This window comes from Bufo gargarizans, chromosome 7 (genome assembly GCF_014858855.1).
Source record: "Bufo gargarizans isolate SCDJY-AF-19 chromosome 7, ASM1485885v1, whole genome shotgun sequence".
Classification (NCBI taxonomy): Eukaryota; Metazoa; Chordata; class Amphibia; order Anura; family Bufonidae; genus Bufo; species Bufo gargarizans.
This window is the reverse complement of record NC_058086.1, coordinates 45,398,581-45,424,598: the sequence shown is the minus strand read 5'-3', so window position 1 is coordinate 45,424,598 and position 26,018 is coordinate 45,398,581. Positions and strand designations below refer to the sequence as shown.

General features: G+C 47.5%; 1 protein-coding gene across 1 annotated transcript; it reads left to right on the top strand.

Annotated features, from left to right (window-relative positions):
* The first annotated feature begins 3,733 nt into the window (after positions 1 to 3,733).
* Positions 3,734 to 25,599, top strand: ALG6 (ALG6 alpha-1,3-glucosyltransferase). Its single transcript, XM_044301480.1, is given in 15 exon segments — positions 3,734 to 3,865; positions 7,782 to 7,866; positions 9,417 to 9,506; positions 9,809 to 9,818; positions 9,820 to 9,898; positions 11,578 to 11,660; positions 12,215 to 12,279; positions 13,081 to 13,266; positions 16,368 to 16,503; positions 18,648 to 18,733; positions 19,045 to 19,129; positions 21,014 to 21,084; positions 22,955 to 23,023; positions 23,221 to 23,419; positions 24,958 to 25,599. Coding segments are annotated over 15 exon segments (1,521 nt in total). The 5' UTR covers positions 3,734 to 3,786; the 3' UTR covers positions 25,156 to 25,599.
* Positions 25,600 to 26,018: the final 419 nt, after the last annotated feature.

The window sequence follows — 26,018 nt, the reverse complement described above, 5'->3', positions numbered from 1 at the left end:
GCAAGGAATCGAAACACAAAGTATATTAGAAAGTTGCAAAACTTTTCATTATACAGTTGGCTCTCTTATGTCGGACTGACTATAGATTTAGAGACTGGGGTAAATCCTAAGGCTGTTTGGGATCATAAAACACTAAACTAAGGCACTTTCTACAATGTATAATTACAATATTGTAGGAATCTCATGAAAATGAATAAAACACATGCTGACGTTGAAAATAAAATTACAAAAATGTCATACTGTCACAGTGACACTATAGATACAGCCATGACCCCATACTATATACTAATGATTTCATACCATGGCATGGGTCGCCCGCCCGGTTAGGGGTTATTAGCCCGCAATACCCAGTCATTAGTTAAGGTGGTTAATGGATGCAGATAGCTGCTCCTCACACACGGGTGCAATAGTCTTACTGTGGAATAAGCCAGGACAGCAGCGTCGGTGGCCATCATCTCCTCTCCCTCTAACTACTTTTCACGCAGCCTGATCTCACTAGTCCAGAGGGCAGAGTGATCCCCATTCACGGGGAGCAGTGGGCAGAGTTTGGCGTCGTATACGTGGCCCATCTCTAGTGGCCTTTGATGTCAGATCAGGATTGTGCTCTTTGAAATTGTACACTCTTTTTTTTCACATCTTCCTGGAGAACACTATGCGGCTCACGAGGCCAGAAACCCTAGAACGTGCAGCCCTTGTGTGCGTTCCTTGGCAGTCGTACTCAGTGCCGGGGGAGCCTCACCCAAACGCCATACCCCACAGCATTGACATGACTTACTTTTAACCCTCCGAGGGTCTCCTATCTTATTTATGCTGGAGAACTCGTGCCCACCCTCTCATTTACATACTGGAGTCCATGGCATTTGGAAAGAAAGTACTGGGAGGGGGAGATGCCTGGCTTCTAGGGGTTGGGTCGGCCGGGGTCCTTCTGTCCCGCTCAGAGCAAGGGGTCCCTTGGTAGATCTCCATCTGAAGTAGAGCGGCTTTCAGCTGATCATCTTAAATTATAGGGGTTCTCCGCTTTGTAAGAAAGTTCTCTTGACAATACGATGATCACAAAGTGAAATCCAAGCAGTCAAGCATAATCTGTGGAAAGGTCTGGCAGTAAGGGGAGAAATTTGTCCGCAGCGCCACCATAGGAGAAATTAAGCATTACACAGTGTCCATTCCTATCCACAGGTTCTCTGTGAAATGCAGGACAGGATAAGTCATGGATTTCAATTTTCCTCTATATGTGATCGTTGGGGTCCAACTGTTGGCACCATTGCAGATCAGCTATTTGAAGAGGCCATGGTGCTCTGGTGAGCGCTGCCGCCTCTGCCTAGGCCAGTGACGTTGTGTTAGTCCTCTTTCACACGACCGTATGGCTTTTTCAGTGTTTCGCAGTCCATTTTTCACGGATCCGTTGTTCCGTTTTTTGTTTCCGTTGTGTTTCAGTTTCTGTTCCATTTTTCTGTTCCGTTTTTCCGTATGGCCTATACAGTATACAGTAATTACATAGAAAAAATTGGGCTGGGCATACAATTTTCAGTAGATGGTTCCACAAAAACGGAATGGATACGGAAGACATACGGATGCATTTCCGTATGTGTTCAGTTTTTTTTGTGGACCCATTGACTTGAATGGAGCCACAGAACGTGATTTGCGGGCAATTATAGGGCATGTTCTATCTTTCAACGGAACGGAAATACAGAATGCATACGGAGTACATTCAGTTTGCAGAACCATTGAAATTAATGGCTCTGTATACGGACCGTATACGGAACGCAAAAAACGGCCCGTAAACGGAAAAAGAAAAACAGTCGTGTGAAAGAGGCCTTAGGCTCCATTCACACGTCCGTAAGTGTTTTGCGGATCTGCAAATTGCGAATCCCCAAAATACGGACACCTGCAATGTCTGATCCGCAGTTTGCGGACCGCACATCACAGACACTATAATAGAAAATGTATTTTCTGCTCTGCAATTGTGGACAAGAATAGGACGTGTTCTATTTTTTTTCAGGAACGGAATTGCGGATCCCGAAAAAACGGATGCGGATCCCGAAATATGCAGATGCGGATCCCGGATTTGCATCCGTTCCAGCCCCATTGAAAGTGAATGAGTCTGCAAATAGCGGAACGAATGAGGACCCAAATTACGGACGTGTGAATGGACCCTTAGGCCTCATGCACACGACTGTGCCGTTTTTTGCGGTCCGCAAACCGCAGATCCGCAAAAAACTGCAGCTCAGTCCCATTTAAGTGAATAGGCCTGGGCTGCAATACCAAGACCGGGAGACCAGAGGGCTCACTGAAGTGCCGTGGCCTCCTCAAACAGCTAATCGGCGGGGTTGCTGGGAGTCAGACCCCCAACCATGTTGTTAGCATGGGGGTGGAAAATTGGCCCAAAGATCATAGACATGTAGTGGCAGAGAAAGCAGCCACCATGCCCTTCTATCTATAAAGTCAAAAATGGGCACCAGAATGAAGGGTCCACTGTGATCTTTGCTACTGGGGCCCCTTGATCTTCACCACTGCACACCCTCCAGCACTAGTCTTTACCCTACAATCGATTTAGATTGCAAGTTTCTGGAGGCCAAGCTGCTATATATATATTGATAATGAACGGACGTGTGTGCATGCTTTCATCCCTGTTTTGCACCACCATGTACAGGTACAGAAACCTATGACCATTACACATATGGCCCAGTGACCAACATTACAGTCTGTAAGCCGAAATGGTCAGGGACCAGTTGAGTTATTCAGGGTGGTCTCCTTTCCCAGAACGAGCACTCCAGGGCAGGTTGACAGCATAGGTGGTGGTCTGTGACTGTCCTGTCGGATCTAGGGGTCGCCACTTCTCTGAGCTGCCACATTCTTACCTTTTTTGGGCTGGGAGCGACAAAAGTCCACATTTATTGATCTGCTTGCACCGTTTTCTGGATCAAATTCTGCCTTCTCAAAAAAAAAAAGTGCTTATGGAGGTGCAACAGCTTTGTGCAATTTCTAGTGCCTTTTTCTCACACTCATACACTCCCAACTTATAAAAAATGTAAGAGGGGACACCACCAGTGGCACGCCCTTTGTGCCCCACATGGTAGGGATGCAGACTTCTGCTCTATGCTCAGGAGAGATGAAGACACTTTATTGTGCCTGTGCCAAACCACTGGCAGCAGGTGAAGGGGGTAGCAGGGAGCTGATGGCGCCCTGCTCCACCATTGTAGTCAACTGCATTGCAGAGGCAATTGAAGTTGGGACACGCAGCAGACATTCTGGGACCGTGGGACAAAGGCGGAAATTCAGGACTGTCCTGCTAGATTTGGAGGGGAGGAATGCAAATTTAAAAAAGTGACCAGAAAAGCGATAGCGGCCTCCAGTACCTGTCTGCCATACATACACTGGCAATATCTGTAAGATATTTTATTTTGAGAAGTAGTCTTTAGCCTATAAAGGACTAAAACAGGTTCTACCAGTGCCTCAGGTACCAAGAAGTAGACTACAATGACATGTGAGCGCCATATTTGTCCAGGGCATTCACCTTTTTAAAGGTTATTTGTTTTTTCACCAAATGTGTATAAACAAGCTTCATGCCACTGCTAATCTTCCATGTCACTAGACTGTGGCAGGAGGCGGCCGTTGTAGCATTTATTACGTTAAAAATAGCTATTTTCCCAAAACAAAAATGGCGTTTTCCTTCCTCTCTTGCCGTTGCCTTAGTAACCACGAAGCGCAATCCGGGCAGATCAGTGACGTGTAAATCTCGCGCCGTCGCCGCGTGTGACGTAGGAGCCGCTGAGCTGTACGGCGGCTATGGAGGGCCCTATGACAGCGCTGAGTGTCCTGCTGGCTGTCACTGTGCGCTGGGCTGTGTCCCTGTACCCGTACTCAGGTAATACTCCAGAATACTCACTAATACTCCTCCTCCCAGTTCTCTGGCTTGTTCTTATACAGGGCAGTGACTCCATGCTGGGCACCAGTATAAATTCCCTTGTGACTGGGATTGTCTGTCCGCCTTTATGTCAATAAAGTTTGATCATCCTGTAATGAAACGTTCTGCAGCTCTCTATTAGACTTTGTGTGTCAGTTCCTCATCCTGTTCAAGACCTTCGCTTGCTGTCAGTGAATACACAGGAACATGGCTCATGATGACAGGAGCAAGCGCTGATACACTGTAACGAGCCCTGCACCTGAGTCAGCTGGACACATAAGGACAGATTTACAGCCATTGGATGTAAATGCGGATGTCCCCATTCATTGAGCAGAGTCCTGAAGTAGAAGTCGTCCACGTGCAGCTGGCGTGGCCGAGTACCACAAGGACGTGCTGTCACTGCATATTGGCGCAGTTCTTGAATTTATTGTTAATGTCTGCATGGTTTTGGGGGCTCATGGCGTTTTTTTCAGCAAAACTGCACCACGTACAGTTTAAAAACCGCGCCGATTTGTGTTAAAACTGTATGGCGGCACGGTTTTCATCTGCTGTGTGCGGGGTTATCCAGGACTGTTTATGGCCTCTTCTTAGGACCCCCACTGATCAGCTGATTGAGGGGGCCCCCATGAGAACCACTTAAAAGAAGTTGTCAGCTCCAAGGCCGGACCTCTTCCCCCCCTGAACATAAAACCCCCACTCCTCAGTCTACGATCTTGCCGATGCTTCGTCCCCAGTTCCCGCAGGATCAGGAATCCGCTTGGTCCTGTGACCGCTGCAGCCAATCACAGGCCTCAGAGTTTACGTCGGCTTGAATGGTAAATCACTGCTGTGACCTCCGAGGCTGTTATTGGCTGCAGCGGTCACATGACCAAGCGGATTCCTGATCCTACGGGGACTGGGGTGGAGCGGCGGCAGCTGGATCATGCACAGGCGAGTTTGTTTTCTTATGTTCCGGGGGAGGGCTAGACGAAAACACGCAGCGGCATTCCATGGCGTTTTTCAGCACTTTTGCAGTTTTCAGTGCAATTTTTTGCTGTAAAATTGAAATGCAGGACGCATAAGCGTGTTTGACTAGCATCATTTTTTGTGGTTGGTGGTTTTATAATTATTTTTTTTTCCCAAAATGCGGCTCGTTAAAACTTTTGGTGTTTTGTTTCTGCCGTTTTTTGTATGGAAAAAACACCATTCAGACTTTGGTTTTATGGTTTTCAAAAAAAATGAAAAATACTACCACAAAAACTGCACGTGGTATGGAAATAACCGTAAACAATTCCTATGGGGGCCTGCAAACGGCGCAGGTGAACTCGCACAAATTTCCGTGCAGATTTATGTGCGTTTCTGCACCATATCCACAATTTCTAATTGCGTATTTGATGCATTCTTGAAATGCATGAAAATCCGATGCTAAAACCGCAAACGTAATTGACATGCTGCGGATGCTGAAGATTTTGGAAATCCGCATGGCAGGTCAATTTCCACACGGAAGCAAGCCACAAAGTGTACGTGGTATTTGTCATTTCATCCACTTTGCCGGTGCTGTACTGCGCTGCGGTTTCCACCACGTGTGCAGGTGACCTGAGGCCAGTGAGCAGAAAAATCCACGGCCCAGCAAAAAAATACAATATGTCCTATTCTTGCCCGAATTACGGACAAGGATAGGACAGTTTTATAGAGGGCAGGACATTCCATTCCACAAAATGCGGAACTGCAAAAACTGAAATGTTCGTGTGCATGAGCCCTAAAGAGATATTCCCATGTGTGATCGGTGGAGGACTGATTTTTGGGACCTCCAGTGGTCCTGAAAAGGAAGGGGATGCAGCACTGATTTGGGCCCTGCACAGCAGGTAGCCAGGAGCACCAAGGTGCAGGGAGACCATGGAAGGGGAGACAACCCCCAAATCGGAGCTGCATCCTCCTCGTTCTTGGGGTCCCAAAGGTCAGACTTTCCCCATTTATAAAGTGATGGTGTATCCTAATGAAATGCCATCACTTTATACCAGCGGAATGCCCCCTTAAAGAGGGTTCCCAGTCTCAAGCAACCGTGTGACGACTGCGGAACTTCCGACCCCGCGGAGAGTAGTCCTGCCTGCAGAGGTGCCTCATGTGGACCAGGATTTTGCACAGTTTTATATCTATGTGCAGCCTGATTGGAGCTCTCCTGCTCACCAGCCTCTTGGAATAAACCATAGATTTGCACCATTCACTGGCAGCAAGCAGACATATTCTGGTTTCAGCAAACAGTGAAAAGTTATATCATTTTCCAATATACAGGAAGTCAAAAGGGAAAATAAAAAATATCTGAATACCCCAGCAAGTAATGGGTGAGGAAGCCTATCTTTTAGGCTATGTCCGGAACATGGCCACCATCTTGAAAGACACGATATTGGATCAAGGGCAAATTTTTTCAAAGGGAAAGGGGTCTTGTAGCACATCAAAATAGACCAGAATTTTCTTAGAAATCAACTGCTACAATTAGATTTGCAGAAAGTTCAAAACTTCTAAGTTTTGTGTTCAGCACCAGGGACAACACATTGAACACATCAAATCGCTGCGCATCACAGGGAACGTTCCCGGTTGTTGCTGCAACTTTCTGTGTTTGATAACTTTTGAACCTACAAGAGATATAGGAAATCTGATGGCGGTAATTGATTTCTAAGAAGATTCTGGTCTGCTAGAAAAAAAATGTGCGCTTGATTAGTGTTGAGCGAACTTGTGTTTTAAGTTCAGCGTCTAAAGTTCGGGTTCGAGTTATCGAAGAATCGTGTTATGGATTCTAAATTCCGTTATGGTCCGTGGTAGCGGAATCCATAACGTGATTCTTCGATAACTCAAACTTTAGACGCTGAACTTAAAACACAAGTTCGCTCAACACTACCCTCGATTCCAATATGGCCATGTTCCGGACATAGGCCTTCTCACCCGTTACTTTCTCGGGTGTTCAGATATTTCATTTTCCCTTTTGTTTCTGAAATAAAAGGGTGTCCTGGGACTTTTCGCTCACCCTGTCAGGGTTTTCAAGATCTCTGCCTCCTTTCATTCAGTAGAGTGAGAGTTAAGAATGAAGGTTCCTCTTTAATGACAGCAAGCGGAGATCTTTCAAGTGGTGGGGAATAGCTGATGTTTTCCTGTGTATAGAGGCAATGCCATCCATTCACGATATCGGCGTGTGACGCCTCTTACGGCTTTGATACATTGTTGCAGTCGGATACCTGCAGCAATAGTCACTTTGTATCAGTCCATGTGGTAAGTGTTTATTCTGGGGCAGAACGGCGAGGAGGTTAATCGCATTAGTCGTGTTTTACTTAGTGGTCAAAGGGACATCTCTGTTGTGGTGGAACAGGTGCAGCCCCTGGCGCTCTCCTCTACAAGACTCCCCGGATACATGATTTACTGCCGCTGCAGCCGGGGCCCTTGAAATTTTTAACCTGGCTGTGGTGGGGCATGAGAGCCGTAGAAAGGTTACACTCTCACTGCATGAATGGGATACCGCACAATGTATGTACCTCTAGGGGAAATCCCACACAGCACCCAATTCATTGTGACGACCACCACACTGTGTGCTATTATTTCTGAGGGGGCCCCACAGAAGGAAGGAGTTAATTTGGAAAACTTGGAAGAATTTTCAGATATTCCATAAATAACCACAGGCAAAAATAGGGGCGGTCAGAAGCTGTTTTTAATATTTCATCTTACCAAAATGTGTCGCCTTGACCCATCGCGTTACGTCCTTACTTTAGACTCTGTCATAGGAGGCAATGGCTTGAGCAGGAATTCTGTCATTTGGAAGCATTGCATTAGGAATAAAGAAAATTGCTTAAATGACAATTCCACGTGTAGTAAATTTATTGCTTTTTTTTCCATTTCTGATCTATAACAGGGGCCAGGACGCCGCCTATGTTTGGAGATTACGAAGCCCAAAGACATTGGCAAGAGGTGACTCTCAATCTCCCGGTAAAGCAATGGTTTGTATCGTTTTTAGAAAAAAAAAAAAAATTCTTAATATATTTCTAAAATGGACGTGATTTTTTTTAAAACAATTTTTGGCCTCTGTTGTTGTAACGATTGAATGTCTGAAATCAGAAAATAGCTCTCTCACCTACCGAATCGGGTATCGGTGAGACCACCACCGGGCCCGTCTTACCATATATTGCCTAGAATACCACAGGGATCCATCTTCCCAGGAGAGAAGAGTTTCTCTGCTTACTTCTAGTAGAGCAGCTGCCGGGCATTGAGCATACTTCTGCAGAGAAATTGCTTTGTTAGGAGTTTGGCACAAGGTTCTGTAAAGCAAATAAAGTTAGTATTTGTCCAGGCTGATGGTGCATGTTGATGGCAGGGCCTGGGTAGGGCTGATCGGCGGAGATGCAGGGTGTCGAACCCCCACCGATCAGACATTGAGGACCTATCCTGAGGATAGGCCAATTCTTGTAAAGTCCTGGATACTTTCCCAGCGTTTTTACTGGATCCGACAGAGTTCAGCAAAAACGCTTCAGTTACTGATAATACAACCATCTGCATCCGTTATGAACGAATCCAGTTGTATTATCTTTAACAAGACGGATCCGTTTTCTATTGTGGCAGAGAAAATGGATCCGTTCCCATTGACTTGCATTGGGGGTCATGACGGATCCGTCTTGCTCCACATCCTAGGACGGAAAGCAAACTACAACATATTGCGGTTTGCTCTCCGGTCTGGGAACACAACTAAACGGAACGGAATGCATTTTGTAGCGCTCCATTCAGTTCAGTTTTATCCCCATTGACAATGAATGGGGACAAAACTGAAGCTTTTTTTTTTCCGGTATTGAGCTCTATGACGGATCTCAATACCGGAAAATGAAAACGCTAGTGTGAAAGTAGCCTTACATTTAAAGTACCAATACACCTTTGATAGCTGTATGCTTTCTCCATCTCCCCCAATTTGTGCATGCTTGGCTTGACTGAACATGCACGTGTTCTCGATGGGGAGAAGGGGAATACGCCGCTGGTGGGGGCTTTTCTCCTGCAGGGACAAAGAAATGGATTTCAACTTGCTCAATCCTTCTTTTCTGACATCTGCTGTCATGGCACACCCCACATTATACAGTTGCTCAACTTTACTCTAGTAAGCAGGCTGCCATGATAAATCAAAACCGTTGCCCCTGATGCAGCCACATGACTCTTTTCTGCTAATTGCTATGTATCACTAAGTGCTTGTTCACACCTCCTACAGCAAAATCCGCATGTGTTGGATGCATATTTGTTGCAGATTTGCAGCTGAATCCATCCTGTGCATTGCAAAGGGTGAAATCCGTGCACTTTCTAACCGCCATCCTGGATGGAAAATCTGCAGCTTCTACACCACATGTGGACGTGGACCTATCCTTAGGCTCTGTTCACATTTCCGTTGGGATCCGATTCACCATGAACACCTGAGGGCACCTGTCGCCTCTTTCTGAGGGGTCTGTTACCAATCAGCGGGCATTCTAGTGCCAACCTCCAGTAAATCTTTTTTTTTTTTTTTTTCACCCAGGTACTTCAATTCCACGGACAATGACCTTCTCTACTGGGGTCTCGACTACCCCCCTCTCACAGCCTATCACAGTCTTCTCTGCGGTTACATGTGAGTACCATCCTATCCCGATTATTTCATGACCTGAGGTCCGCACACGATATAATACAGTAATAGCTGTGCCGCTCACTATGGTGACAACTACAATAGTTTTTCTAGTTGTCACGGCTCCACCCCTATTAGTGATATCATCGACTAGGGCTCTAATCCTGACCAATCATTGCAGAATAATTCAACCTGATAGGGTTTTAAAAAATCCTGTTCACATGAAGCGATTAATATGCAGAACGATGGAGCAAAAAAATTCTGAAAATATGATCAAAATTTCCCTCACGTGCCGTATTTTGTCGTAGAGCTCACATGGATCAATCCGGACTGGGTGGCGCTGAACTCTTCGCGAGGATACGAGGACCTTCACCACAAGCTGTTCATGCGAGCAACGGGTACGTGTATACGAAAGTAAAGCATTGTGTGTGACTCTTGGCATCCCGATCTGCCGTGGACCTTGGCGTGGCATAGCTTCTATTGTACTGATATAGCAGAGCTGAATCTGTTATTCAACGGGTTGGGATTCTTACTTAACAGGCTCTGTTCTCAGCTGCGTAGTGACTTTAGTTTATGATGAAAGCCACAGATATGTCACATGACTGAGGCGTCTGATGGACCCATTGATTTGTAATGGTGTCTGTCACATTTCGTCATGGTGTCATGCCATTTTACAGGAAATATATTGCTGCTTGCTGCGCTGTTTCTTCCATCAAATGTGACAGAATCCGAGGCTTTGACCTAGATGAGAGTGCCAATTTGGGCCTCATGCTACCTCCATGAGCTAATATAATGCAGTAAATGTACCCGCAGTCCTTCCCAAAGTATGTGTACATATGCTAGGCAATTGCTTAAAGAGGTTTTCCGAGAATGGGAAACCATGGTCAGGGGTCCGGGCACGGTGCCAGAAAAAAAAAGACTCATCTGTCACGAGCACTCCATTTCCATCGCCGAGCTCCCATCTCTAATGCTTCTGGTTTCCAGTAGTCCGGAAGTGTGACGTGCCATCTACATGCGTGTCACTGCTGCCAGGCAGTCAGTGGCCTCAGCAGTGAAGTGTGCAGGAACGGCACGTAACCGAGGTCAGCTCTGAGGCTATTGGTTGGCCAGTGGCGGTGATGGACATGTAGACGGCACATCACACTTCTGGTCTAATGAGGATTGGAAGCCGTAGAGAGTCAGTGCTGGGACTGGACTGCTCATGACAGGCAAGTCTTTTTTTTTTTCTGTTATCAATTTGGCACCATCCCCGACCATGGATTCTTGGTTTTGGAGAACCCCTTTAACTGCTTTTGGACAGCTCAGCGTCTGTAGACATAATGAGAATTCTGCAGGAGAGGAGAGTCTGCAGCCAGAGACAGCCAACCTCAAGAGGAAAGCCAGACTGTCTCTGTATACACTGCGTTCAGTCAGCGCCATGTATACAGTTCTGTAATCAGTAATGCTGCTTACTGCTGCCGGACCGGATCACATGATGGGTAGCGGCAGGAGCTGCTCACTATTAGCAGACCCAGATCAGCGCTACAAGGCATGTCAGGAAGTTGTATTTCCCCTGTAAATGGGCCTAATATGCCATTTAAAAGCGTTGTCCAGGATTAGCAGCAGCACCACGTCTATCGACAGGTTGTTTCAGGTATCGCAGCTCAATACCATTTTCTTTGATTGAGCTGCAATACCAAATACAACCCATGGACAGATGTGGTGCTGTTTATGGAAGATAGAAGCCATATTTTCCTACAATCCCTTTAAAATACCACCCATACAAAAAGGAATTAATTGATCTATCCGGTACAGGACCTCAGGGGGTGGAGCATGACACAGGCGTTGTCTTTGATGTTGTGTGAATCCCTGTGACTATGTTATGGATCCATAACTTATGCCAATCACTCATAAGTTATGGATCCATCTGACACGTCTTCCCACCGCCCAGTGATTAAGGACTTATTTCCCATAAAGTCTGGACAACCTCTAAGGTGACGCCCTGTGAGACGGCGCTCCCCCATTAATCGCTGCCATGAGTAATGTGATGCATATAGAGATCATGCATATGCAATAGTAATATCCGCCATCTTTGTAGTTTTGGTTGCAGATCTGATCATTTACATCCCTGCAGTTATCTTGTACTGCTCTCACCTGCAAGAACCATCCTCAAAAAGAAAGGTAAGTGATAACTCTGACCACGGGGCTGAACGTCTAAAATGAGAATGCGTTAATGCAATATATTGGCTTAAAGGAACACTCTGGGCAAATCTGATTGTGTTAACCCTAGTGTAGACCTGAGGAGGAGCCCGACACAGGGATTCAAAAGATGCGGATTGGACACGGACCACAAATACGGTTATGTGCATATGGCCTTAAAGGGTGCTTCGGAATACAGAGCACCTGTGGTGATCGCTGGGGGGGCGGGGAGCTGCTCCTGTAAAATAGTAATAGGATTTATATAGGATATAGGATTTCTATTCAAACCATTACGTAATATTTCCTGTAAACCAGCTCAGAGTTGGAGTTCCACTTTTATATAGACGCCTGCACCCGTATAGCAGTGACCTCTGTATATTTGTGCAGTGTATATATCATGACTGGTGATCACATGACTGCAGTATTTGTAGGTTCTGGCTTGTAGAAGGCTCCTATCATTATATCATGTCTGTGATTTTGTGTCGTTTGGTGAAAATTTTACATATTTTTAATACATTTTTGTTTTATCATTTTAGGTGCTGTTTCTGTTCTGCTTTTTGCTTTATCCTGGCCTCATCCTCATAGACTATGGACATTTTCAATATCCTTTTTTGCTTTTAAAGAGCCCCCGCCACCTCTCCTGACCTTCGTCCACATCTGGGTTAGGGCATTCCGGTGCTGTGTTCCAGCAGAGGAGCAGAACACTGGCATTGCCGTATCCGGCATAGCTGGACACCACCGGGGCTCGCCAGGTTTCTAGGATTCATGGTGGAAACCCAACAGATTCTATCATATTGAGTAGGGATCCAGGAGGCCACATCGGTGTTTGGCTATGACGGATACGACAATTCCAGTATTCTGCTCCTCTGTCAGAACACCGTAATGGAAGAAAGGCATCAGGATTTAGACCCATTGAATGACATTGGAGCTTATCTTTACCTCGATGGGTCAGCCTTGGATTTCCACTGTGGAAAAATACACAACAGAATTTAATTGGTGTTGTACCATTCCCCTGTTATACCTACTGGAATGTTATGAATACATTAACGGCTGGCTGTTACTTGTTGGGGCCGTGTCCCTATAAAGTGTGACATTGTCAGTGTGTATCTGTCAGTCACAGTCTGTTCTGGGGTAACTCTCCAGTTGTCAATCTAATCATAATTTTCCAGTAGGAATAACAGAATATTTAAGACAAGACAGCTCCAGAATTGGTCTGTCATAATGATTGCAAGATTTTACTAAAACAGACAAGTCTGGAGTGATGAGCTTTTGGTTTTGTTCTCATTCCCTTGGTAGACTAAGCCTGAGACTTGTAGTTCCACAGCAGCTGAAGAGCCAGCGTGTGCTGCCCGTGTGTGCACTCATATGACATATAATGATGTTGCACTTAACACAGACACACATACAACTCCGTCAGCCTCGGTTTGGCCCTCTGGGGGATCATCGCGCTCTTGCGTGGCTGTGAGGCATTGGGGTCGCTGGCATTTTGCCTCGCCCTTAACTATAAACAAATGGAGCTTTACCACGCGCTGCCGTTCTTCTGCTTCCTCCTGGGGAAATGTATCAAGCAAGGAATCACAGGCTGGGGGTAAGTGATCACACAACTGCCCTTATATACAGACTAGGGGAAAGTAATCGCAAAACTGCACCTATAAACAGGCTGGGGGTAAGTGATCACACAGCTGCACCTATATACAGGCTGTGGGGGTAAGTGATCGCCGCACAGCTGCTCTTATATACAGGCTGGGGGTAAGTGATCACACAACTGCCCTTATATACAGACTAGGGGAAAGTAATCGCAAAACTGCACCTATAAACAGGCTGGGGGTATGTGATCACACAGCTGCACCTATATACAGGCTGAGTGATCGCACAGCTGCACCTATATACAAGCTATTGGGGGTAAGTGATCGCACAGCTTCCCTTATATACAGGCTGGGGGTAAGTGATAACACAGCTGCACCTATATACAGGCTGGGGGTGAGTGATCACACAGCTGCACCTATATACAGGCTGTGGGGGTAAGTGATCACACAGCTGCACCTATATACAGGCTGTGGGGGTAAGTGATCACACAGCTGCACCTATATACAGGCTGTGGGGGTAAGTGATCGCCGCACAGCTGCTCCTATATACAGGCTGGGGGTAAGTGATCACACAACTGCCCTTATATACAGACTAGGGGAAAGTAATCGCAAAACTGCACCTATAAACAGGCTGGGGGTAAGTGATCACACAGCTGCACCTATATACAGGCTGAGTGATCGCACAGCTGCACCTATATACAGGCTATTGGGGGTAACTGATCGCACAGCTTCCCTTATATACAGGCTGGGGGTAAGTGATAACACAGCTGCACCTATATACAGGCTGGGGGTGAGTGATCACACAGCTGCACCTATATACAGGCCATTGGGGGTAAGTGATCGCACAGCTTCCCTTATATACAGGCTGGGGGTAAGTGATAACACAGCTGCACCTATATACAGGCTGGGGGTGAGTGATTACACAGCTGTACCTATATACAGGCTGTGGGGGTAAGTGATCGCACAGCTGCACCTATATACAGGCTGTGGGGGTAAGTGATCGCCGCACAGCTGCTCTTATATACAGGTTGGCGGTAAGTGATCACACAACTGCCTTTATGTACAGGCTAGGGGTAAGTGATTGCAAAACTGTACCTATATACAGGCTGTGGTGATATACATGTTGGAGGTAAAAGAGTACATATCTGCACCTATGTACTGGCTTGGGGTAAGTGAGTTCACAGGCATTTTTCACCCTATAAAACGCACCTAGGAGGAAAATAAGAAAAAATGTTTTTTTTCATCAGAACTCAGCTCAGAGCCACAGTCAGACCCCTAATGTTCATAATATCCCCAATGTGAATGACCCCCCCCAAACAGACCTCTGATCAGAACCGCATTGTAAATTACACCCCCCCCCCCCCCCCCCCCCCAAAGCAGACCTCAGACCCCCAGGCTCAGAGCAAACATTAAAAAACAATTAACTTACCTCTTCCGCTCCGGACACCGTTGCTGCCGCTCCTCACATCCACACTCTTCTAGTTCAGCCTGCCGTGCGCTGTCCTGTGACCCGGCACGCATAGCAGTCACAGCACAGCGAGCGGCTGAGGACCAGGAAGCGGTGAGTACAGAGCCCGGGGGGAGCGCTGCATTCACCGCTCCCCGGTCCTCTTGTACTAATGAGCGCTTCCATAATGTAAGTGCTCATTAGTATTCACACCATAAGACGCATCTTATTGGGGGGAAAAATATGGTACATGCTCGGCTTATCTTTCTCACAACTGAAGGTTTGTTACAATTGTATGCAGTTTAGGACAATACATCAGCAGCATGAAAAATATTCCTGAGGTCTCCCTTTAATGATGGGGCAGAGGGATCCTGAATGACTCTGCCTGATCATAAAGGCAGCTGTGCAGTTACAGATGCACAGTCTGCTCCATCTCCTCCCTGCGTTCAGCTCTATCATCTGTGCAGGGAGGAACCAGAAGGTTACAGCCAGGACCATGAGAGTAATCACTGGACCCCAGATATACAGTGTTAACCTGTCCATTGCCTTCTGCCAGGGATCCTAACATTAATCGTTTCACTAATGTTAACCTGGCCCTACACCACTAGGGATCCTTACATTAACCATTACACTGTCCAAGACCACCATAGCTACAGGAATTAAAGGGTTTCTTTATGATTAGAAGAACATGGCTGCTTCCTTACAAAAACACCCCCACGCCTGTCCAAGGGTTGGGCCCGGTATTGCAGTTCAGCTCCACTGGATACAGTGAGGGTGAGCTGTAACACCACACACAACACGGCCACCTGGACAACCCCTTTAACCCTCTCACTGTCCTAGACCACCAGTTATACTGATGTTATCCTTTCACTGACCTAGCCCACCTGGAATGCTGACATTCTGCTGCTCTAGACCACCATGAATATTTACGTTAAACTCTTTCACTGCTTTACATCTAACATTTACCCCTTTACTGCCATAGACCATCAGGCATATACATTAACCCTTTCACTACCCTAGACCACCTGTGATGTAGTCAAAAGCCTTCATTGTGCCAGACCTTGATGCTGTATAGCTACAAACGCTTGGAGGGGATATTACCTCTCAGTATGTACAACGTCATTTAGAATCCTTTTGAAAATCTTGCTTTTGCGCCCCGAGCATTGTCAGCTATTGTTTACATAGCGTTCTGAGGTCTTAAGGTCCTTACAGGGCCTTTGTTTGCCTAGTTGTACATATGAAGATCATTTTTCACATTTTTATATATATATTTTTTTTTACATATTTTTAAAATTCCTTTACTGATTTCCAAATTTCAGCGTACCCTATCTGAAAAAATAATTAAATTTAAAAAAATATATATATATATTTTCTGTGCAGTTGTCGGTTCCTCAACAGTCGCTGTGTGGCCCCTGAGAACCTAATGGATCCACATTAAAGTTAATGTCATTCTGAGCCTTCCAGCGTCTTGCCTGCGGGAGCCTTTAGATCCCCCTCCTCTCCCCGGCTTAATTTTCATAAATGTCCCAAAACGCATCTTGGACTGTTCCTCGTCCACTTAATCCTGACACTGCGTTGTGTTTTGTCACCTGAAGGCTCCTGTAGAAGTTCTCTTCCTGTGACTGATCGGTGACAGGCCACCCTCTCTCTTGCCAGGCTCCTTCTGCTGCTGAAGATCGGGGTGACGGTAATTGCCGCCTTCAGCCTCTGTTGGATCCCTTTCTTGACAGACATTGAACAAATCCTTCAAGTCCTCAGAAGACTTTTCCCCGTGGGCCGTGGACTCTTTGAGGTCAGTGAAGTGTTCTCTGTTCTGTCTCACATACACTAGGGCCAGTTACCGCTGACCTATAGGGACTCTGCTGCAGGGCCCCCCAGGGGGGGTCTAGTAATAAGTGGCCCTGGCCCTTCAGATCTCACTCGCCAGCCCTCAGCTGAGTGTTTAACCCCTGGCGCTGAGTCCTGTGCCAGCAGATTCTGCTTATGGCCTCATTAAAGCCACTCAGTGAGATGGATTCCACAGTAACTGCGCGTGCCAGGGCAGCCTCGTAAACGCAGCAGCCATTACCCGCTCGCTTGTCTTAGGCCTGTAATGCGCTATGCTAATTGTTTGCCTTTTAAAGCCATAATTATTTTTTATCGGAATCATTCTGCTGCTTTAATGCTGCTATTATTTTCCAGAAAAATTGATTTGCAATTTCATTTTTATTTTTTTTTTCCTTTTCCGTCTTGGCTGCAAATCTGCTTTCTCTTGTCAGGGTTGTAAAGGGACAGGGGTTGATCAGGAGGGGAGGACACGGCGGCTGTAAAAACGGCTGATGAGTGGATTTACACCTCTGTATATAACTGCAGTGTGGATTCCTATAATCCGGCATGCACTAATCCAAGGCGATTGGTCGATCTGTAACCTATTTGGTCCCATTAATGCCAGATTAAAGGAATCTATCTATTTATCTATCTGAATATTACATGAGAATGCAGATTGATGTAGTGTTGCAGCCCATAGCACCCCCTGTGAGTGGCCGGTGTGCGAGTGGCCGTATAGCAGAGTCCGGCGGTTCCCTGCCCCGCGTCTGCACAGCTGTGAATTGGCAGCTGCCTGCCGGATGAGTGTCGCTGACATGATTGCTGTGGTTACGAATGTAATTGTGAAAGTGATCCTAGCACAACTGTTAATGTCTTTACCGCTCCTGATTTATGACCTGTTAACCCTGTCACTGCCGGCTGTCTGAAGTGCTAAAAGTCCAGCAGAAATCCTCCGTCACTCGTGTAAACTCCACCGAATACATCATTATTATTAATCTTTTAAAGGGCCATTACACCGAAAGTCAGCAGCGTTGGCACTGGCACAAGTTTCACATAAAGGGCTGGGATTGCACTTGGCTGATAACAGGGAGCAATAGATTAAACTGTGGCGATAAGATAGAGCTTAAAGCATTTTTCCAGGTCTATGCCATGAAAGTCATTGTGGGACGTCTGACTGCACATGCTCCCACCAGTCCTAAGGACGGCAAGAAGTGGCTGCGCATGGGCGGTCACTGTGGATGTGCAATAAAAATTGCTGGGGGTTAAAAAAATGCTTAACTTAACACCCCGGACCAAACTGATAAAATGTGATATACCTAGTGCAGAGCCCAAGGGGGCGGAGCATGACACAGGGGGGGGGGGGGGGGGGGCAAAGAACACCAGAGAGGATCCTTGTTTCATGCTCTACCTCCTCCAGCCCTGCAATATGTATAAAACTATGGGGCACAAACGCCGTCTAAAACGCCAGTCTTAATAAGGCCCTGTGCTGGCGGTGGATCCGCCGGAGTTACGTAGAAGTGCCGGCCTCTCCATAACTTCCGCGGATCCACCGCCGCTTCTAAATGTTAGACGGCTCCTTTGCTGGCTTACATGTAGACCATTTTCTACGCCTAAACAAGCGCAGAAAATGATGAATAAGACAGGTCTGCCGTCGCCTTCCCCGCCCCCACAATTTTAGACCTGGTGTGAGCGGGACGAAGTCGCAGATAGCGGCACAACTAACTGTTGCACCGCCACCTGCGTCTGAAATACGGCTAATTTAGGCAGATTTCAGTATAGTAAATGACTCCCTTTGTATCTGTTATACCCAGACTGTTCCTTTATTGTACTGTTCCCCAAGCTGTGGCCTTTTTTTGAAGACTACAACTCCCAGCATGCTCAGAGATTGCTCTCTTCTGTAGTTGCAAAACTACAACTCCCAACAGTTGGAGAGCCACAGGTTGGGTTACACTGCCTTTCTGCCCCACAAATTGCCAGGCAGTCTGTATACTGGAGTAATGGTGGCAGCTGCCCTGTTTTCATGAATATTCATGAGATGGTTTGACAGCCCCGCCTTTATAGAATCTATATCTGATCTAGTTACATTTATTGTGCTTTTTTTTATAAACGTTGATACCTTTTTTCTATCAGGATAAAGTTGCCAATGTTTGGTGCAGCCTCAGCGTCCTGTACAAGATCAAGGGCGTTCTCTCTCCGCAGACTCAACTACACCTCAGGTAAATCTGCATGAAATCAGTAGACGTGCAGGACAGGCGTTCAACCAGAAGACGCCAGAGGGTTCGCAAACTTATCGCACATCTGATGCACTATAATGCGCGCACACACTCGTGTCGTTACAGGGGTTTCATGTGAATGGGCTTGCAGAAATCCACGGGTTTGATGACAGAGTAAGCCCATTGAGATGGAACCCGATTCTCAGGAAATGTCTGCAGCGAATCTGGCGCATGTGAATACGGTCCTGAACCGAGAAATGTTACTACAAATGTTTCTATTTGTTTTCTTATTTCTTCATTCATTTGCTCTTTAGTTTTGCGTGTACCGTGCTGGGTGTGCTCCCGTCCTGTATCAAGCTTACTGCTCACCCGACTATCAGCGGGTTTAAACTCGCGTTGGTAAGTATCTATCTCCTATAAGGATCACCCCTCCATCCCATAACTAAGAGATCACACTCCCATCCTATAACTGAGGGATCATCCCCTCCATCCTGTAGATTGTAAGCTCTCATTGGGCAGGATCCTCTCCCTCCCAGGTTTGTTAATAGTTTTATGTTTATCGTATTTGGATATCATGTATGTGTAACTCTCTTGATGTACAGTGAAATTACTGGCGCTTTAAAAAAAAAATTGAAACAATCCCATAGCTGAGGGATCACCCCCCTGTCCTATAGCTGAGGGATCACCCCGTCCCATAGCTGAATAGCTGAGGGATCACAACCCCCGTCCCATAGTGGAGGGATCGCCCCAACCCTGTTCCATAGTTGAGGGATCACTCCCCCCCCATCCCATAGCTGAGGGATCACAACCCCCGTCCCATAGTGGAGGGATCGCCCAAACTCTGTTCCAAAGCTGAGGGATCAACCCCCCCCCCCCCCCCATCCCATAACTGAGGGATCGCCCCAACCCTGTTCCTTAGTTGAGGGATCACTCTCCCTCCCCCATCCCATAGCTGAATAGCTGAGGGATCACAACCCCCGTCCCATAGCGGACGGATCGCCCCAACCCTGTTCCATAGCGGAGGGATTGCCCAAACTCTGTTCCAAAGCTGAGGGATCAACTCCCCCATCCCATAACTGAGGGATCGCCCCAACCCTGTTCCATAGCTGAGGGGTCGCCCCAACCCCGTTCCATAGCTGAGGGGTCGCCCCAACCCTGTTCCATAGCTGAGGGGTCGCCCCAACCCTGTTCCATAGCTGAGGGGTCGCCCCAACCCTGTTCCATAGCTGAGGGATCGCCCCAACCCCGTTCCATAGCTGAGGGATCGCCCCAACCCTGTTCCATAGCTGAGGGATCGCCCCAACCCCGTTCCATAGCTGAGGGATCGCCCCAACCCCGTTCCATAGCTGAGGGATCGCCCCAACCCCGTTCCATAGCTGAGGGATCGCCCCAACCCCGTTCCATAGCTGAGGGATCGCCCCAACCCCGTTCCATAGCTGAGGGATCGCCCCAACCCCGTTCCATAGCTGAGGGATCGCCCAACCCCGTTCCATAGCTGAGGGATCGCCCCAACCCCGTTCCATAGCTGAGGGATCGCCCCAACCCCGTTCCATAGCTGAGGGATCGCCCCAACCCCGTTCCATAGCTGAGGGATCGCCCCAACCCCGTTCCATAGCTGAGGGATCGCCCCAACCCCGTTCCATAGCTGAGGATCGCCCCAACCCCGTTCCATAGCTGAGGGATCGCCCCTAACCCCGTTCCATAGCTGAGGGATCGCCCCAACCCAACCCCGTTCCATAGCTGAGGGATCGCCCCAACCCCGTTCCATAGCTGAGGGATCGCCCCAACCCCGTTCCATAGCTGAGGGATCGCCCAACCCCGTTCCATAGCTGAGGGATCGCCCCAACCCCGTTCCATAGCTGAGGGATCGCCCCAACCCCGTTCCATAGCTGAGGGATCGCCCCAACCCCGTTCCATAGCTGAGGGATCGCCCCAACCCCGTTCCATAGCTGAGGGATCGCCCCAACCCCGTTCCATAGCTGAGGGATCACACCCCCTTCCCATAGCTGAGGGATCGCCCCAACCCCGTTCCATAGCTGAGGGATCGCCCCAACCCCGTTCCATAGCTGAGGGATCGCCCCAACCCCGTTCCATAGCTGAGGGATCGCCCCAACCCCGTTCCATAGCTGAGGGATCGCCCCAACCCTGTTCCATAGCTGAGGGATCGCCCCAACCCCGTTCCATAGCTGAGGGATCGCCCCAACCCCGTTCCATAGCTGAGGGATCGCCCCAACCCTGTTCCACAACTCATTACATTATTGTTTGCTTTGTTTTTCTGTTAAGGTGAACTGCGCTTTATCATTTTTCTTGTTCTCCTTTCAAGTCCATGAGAAATCCATCCTCCTGGTGTCATTGTAAGTATTCTCTCCTCTAATGAATCTGCCGATCTTTAAACGGTTATTCCCATTTCATCCCTTCATGGCTAGGGATCGGAATAACCCTTGTAAGCGGTGGCCAGGGTTACAAATACAGAGTAATATTAAAGTGATAGAAGCAGAATATCTGATAATCCGGCAAGTATCTGATGCTGATTAAAGAATTTTTACTATATAAGTAGATATATTAGGCCCCTTTAAGAGAAGGCGATCAGCGGTGCCTCCTGCTCAGTGTAGACTCAAGCAGTGCCGCTGATCTTTGGCTCTCCGTTTTTAGCGCCAGCTACCTATTGGGCCTCAGTCTTCGATCAGTGAGCTCGTCCTTTTTTGCATTTGTGTGTACAATGCAGGTGCGATGCCTTTGCTGGGGCTGTTTGAGCCGCTGCCTGGCACTGACCGCTCTTCACATCTTGTAAGATTTTCATTATCTGCGCTCAGAAAGCAAATGACCAGCCCCATACACGACCGACATACCGTGCCAGTGCTTTGTATATAGTGCGGGTTACCTGTTCACAGGTCCGAGCCCCCAGCCCTTCCCGGGAGGAGGGGGGGGTCCCATTGCGTTTCATGGGAAACCTGCTCTGCAAATATTTTTCCACTCCTTTCAGAGGTTTGTTATTGAAATGAGCAGCGTGAGGATGTGCGCGGCGGCCGGGGTGGGTTTTCTTGCAGACCACTGCGGAGTTTCATTGACTTGTTGTCAATGAGATGTGAACGGCTTAATCTCTGGTAATTCTCCAGTAATTGTCTGTAACGAGCCTCGCATCGGCCTGTTTACACAGCACTTCACAAGCGAGGCGGCCACAAAAGACGACCTCAAAAGAGCCACTCGCACACAGATAACAGGAGGAAGTGACACCTGCCTTTGTTTTGTTGAGGAAATGAACCTGAGGTTTCTTAGTAACCTGTAGCTTTCAAACTGCTGTGGGACTACAAGTGCCAGCATGGCGCAGAAGCATGTCGCAAAAGTAAATTTAAACATGGCTGCTTTCTTCCAGCGCCTCAGTCTATGTTGTGTCCCGGCTCGGCTCTGTGCACCTGAATTCATTTATTTTACTCCCTTATACAGCACTGACATATTTTGCCGCCATTTACAGACATTGTCATCTATTGCTGTCCCCTGTGGAGCTCGCAATGTAGGTTCCCGATCAGTATGTTTTTGGAATGGAGCAAACACAGGGAGAACCTGCAAGCTCCATGCAGATGATGGCCTTGGTCGGATTTGAACCTAGGACCCCAGCGCTGCAAGGCGCCAGTGCTAAACCACTGAGGCATCATGCAATACCTGCTATCACCCGAGGACGAGAGTGGCGCTGTTTCTGGAAAAACTAAAAAGCTTTTAATATCCTATTCAGCCGTTCCCTAGTCTTATCTGAATCTGGGAAAGCTGGGTGACACACCATATAGCCGACCTTGTAGCAGTCGCTCACCCTACTTTTCCTAGACTTATAGATGGAGAATTTATGCAGAAATATACTGTATTTCAGATCTTCCACTCATGGTCTGGGAAAGCTGGGTGACACTCCACCCCCCCCCCCCCCCCCCAGCTTTAGAAGTTGTCACTCTGCTTTCCCAGAGCTATGTGAGTTTGTTCTTCAATTTTTTTGGGGGGGTACACATCATATGCCATACTGGTCTGATAGGTGGCGGCACCTCTCTTGACTCCGCAGTAGCTAGTAGGGGCATCTGTCGCCCAGGCCGGAGGTCCCATACAGATCAGGCCGGCACTGTTGGTGGTGGTTACTATTTGCATATAGGCCCCATCGCTAATGATAGCCTGCCCGAGGGTGACGTGAGGGGTATATTTCATGGTCAGTGCCGGGACCCAGCGGTACTCTCTGTATTACAGGCCGGCCTGTTTACTCCTCAGTGAGCTTCCTCTGATGACGACCTGGTTTCTGCTGACATCGACATTCAGGTAAATTCTCATTTCTGACATGAATCAATCACATTCAGGGCGCCTTCACACGTGGCAGATTTTGTGGCAGGAAATCTGTTCCATTCATTTGAATGGATCAGCAAGCACACAGATTGCCACAAACTCTGCAACGTGTGAAGGCACCCTCGCGTCTCCCGAGGTCTGACCCCCCCCCCCAACTCCCTCCACCTTCACAGCATGCTGCCGCTCCTGCAGAAAGATGGGTTGGTGATGGCGTACGTGGTCACTACTCTGATCTTCGTCCTGGTGAGCGCCGCCTTCTTGTCGTTTCACCAGAAGACATCTGAAGATTCCCTGAAGATGAAGCCATTCTGCGCGTCTATGCGAAGATATATTCCTTGGTTTAGACTTCACGAAACACTGGTAAAGATGCTGGTACGTAAACTCGGTTGTGTCCTCCATAGCAGTGTTTCCCAACCAGTGTGCCTCCAGCTGTTGCAAAACTACACCTCCCAGCATGCCCACACAGCCTTTGGCTGTGTGGGCATGCTGGGAGGTGTAGTTTTGCAACAGCTGGAGGCACACTGGTTGGGAAACACTGCTCTATAGATTAACAGTCTCTTACTGTTTTGTGTATATAGCTTCCATGCAGACCTGCAAGTGGACATGTAGTAGAAGGGGGCACAGCAAGCACATCTCCGATTTGACCACACCTTTAAAAAAAGAACGACTACTTTTTTAATAAAAAAAACCTCCAATTTTTTTGTCCACCGCTTCAATTCTGACCCATATTTCCATGGTTACAGACTACACACAGTCCGGGTGTAGGCTGCCCCTGCAGTTGTGGGTTCCTCCACTCCCTCTGAGCTTTCCTCTACAGGGAAGGAAACGATTAGTGCATGAGAACAGAATCCGACTACACAGAGTTTATTTCTAGTCTGTAGCCATGGAAACATGGATCTGCTTAGGAGCTGTAGATGCAAAATGGAGGATTTTTAATTAAAAAAAAATAAAAAGATGACTCTCCTTTTAAATATTTTGGTACATCAGAGATGTTTGCTGTGGCCCCTTCCAAGTCCTGCGTCACCTCGCCCAGCCAACCAGAACCCTATTCTGTACTGATGAGGAGCAAAAACTCAAAAACTGGGCTGTGTACAACTGGCTGATAATCCCTAGACATGTTTCACCTATAGGTGGCACTAGTGAGACAGTGTGCTTCCTTCTGGAGGAGAGCTAATTTCCATACTCTTCCCAGGAAGGCTCCCTACACCAGGGATGGCCAACCTGCGACTCTCCAGCTGTTGTAAAACTACAATTCCCACCATGCCCTGCTGTAGGCTGTCTGGGCATGCTGGGAGATTGTAGTTTTGCAACAGCTGGAGAGCCACAGGTTGGCCATCCCTGCCCTACACCATCTGGATCTCCGCAGTTCCACGTGTCTGGGCAGGCAGGCATTAGAATTTCAGGCCCAGGGAGAACATCTAAACTCCATGTATCTGTGACCTGGGTGGAATTGGCCTTGTGACCCCCAGCGATGCAGAACTAATCGCCCTGGAAGGTCTAATATGTGGCGTTATTGACCTTTGATCATCTGCATTGATTGTTCGCTTGTAGCCCGCCTCACGTATCGACACTCGGATTATTACATATCATTTGCCATTGACTCCACAGTTTCCTTGTATTTTAAAACCTCCCCGCGGCGTCTTAAGATCCAGTGATCTTACAAGACGAGATGCTTCAGTAAATCATCTTGGCCCCTGAAATGCTTCTTGGATGATGTGTGAAATGCTTGCCGGTCACCGGAGAACGGCACATGAGACGGCTAAATCTGCCTCCCGAGTGCTAAAACTATGTGTGATGTGTAAATGCTGCCGGTTTAACCCCTTCACTCCCGCCCCCCCCGGGCTGCAAACTCATTTGTCATCTAGTTAGCAGCGTATTCTTAACTCTGATAAAACACCCTGTCGTTGCAGTTCTTCTCGTCCATGCTGACGATGGCAGCGTTGACCGCGGCGAGCTGTGCCCTGGCTCCGCCCCCTGCACTCCCCGACCTCTTTCCTGTCCTGATATCTGCCGTTTCCTGCATTCACTTCCTAATGTTCTTCTTCTACTTCAATACCATTTACCTGTGGGAGAATGTGGAGAGGAGAAGCAAGAAAAAAATGTCGTAACTTTTTATTTTTTTTTCACTTTGTCATAAAAAGAACTGAGTGTATATCACACACTCGGACCAAAAAATCTTATTTTTTTACTTTTCTTTTTTATACGGTTTGATAATTTGTCACCCCAAAAAAAACAAAACATTTTTGAATGTTATAAATAAATGAATAAAAAGAGAAAAAAAATTAGAAAATGTACTTGTCAGTCATATACCGCCATATACAGCACTTCCATGTGACTTTGCATCTTCAAAGATGGATATGAAACTTCTGACAATCTTTCAACGGGTTTTCTGGGAAATTTTTTAAAATAAATGTTACCCTAAGGCTATGTTCACACTAGCTAACAGTCATGTGGCAGAATCCACAGCAGGAATCTGAGGTTCGACCCTTGGATTTGCAGTTTGAACTACCCTTGGTCCGCACAGGGATTAGCCCAGTTTACTGCCACTTAGTGACATGGATTTCACATTGGAAACAATGGGGAGCGGAGTTCGCTGTGGAACATGCACTGTGTGAAAACAATGAGCATAAGGCCTCATGCACACGACAGTTTTTTTTCACGGTCCTGCAAAAACGGGGTCCGTGATCCGTGACCGTTTTTTTCGTCCGTGGGTCTTCCTTGATTTTTGGAGGATCCACGGACATGAAAAAAAAGTCGTTTTGGCGTCCGCCTGGCCGTGCGGAGCCAAACGGATCCGTCCTGAATTACAATGCAAGTCAATGGGGACGGATCCGTTTGACGTTGACACAATATGGTGCAATTGCAAACAGATCCGTCCCCATTGACTTTCAATGTAAAGTCAGGAGTCCCTTTACTTTCACACTTGTGTTCATAATGCAGACGGTGGCTCCGTTCAGAGCGGATCCGTCTG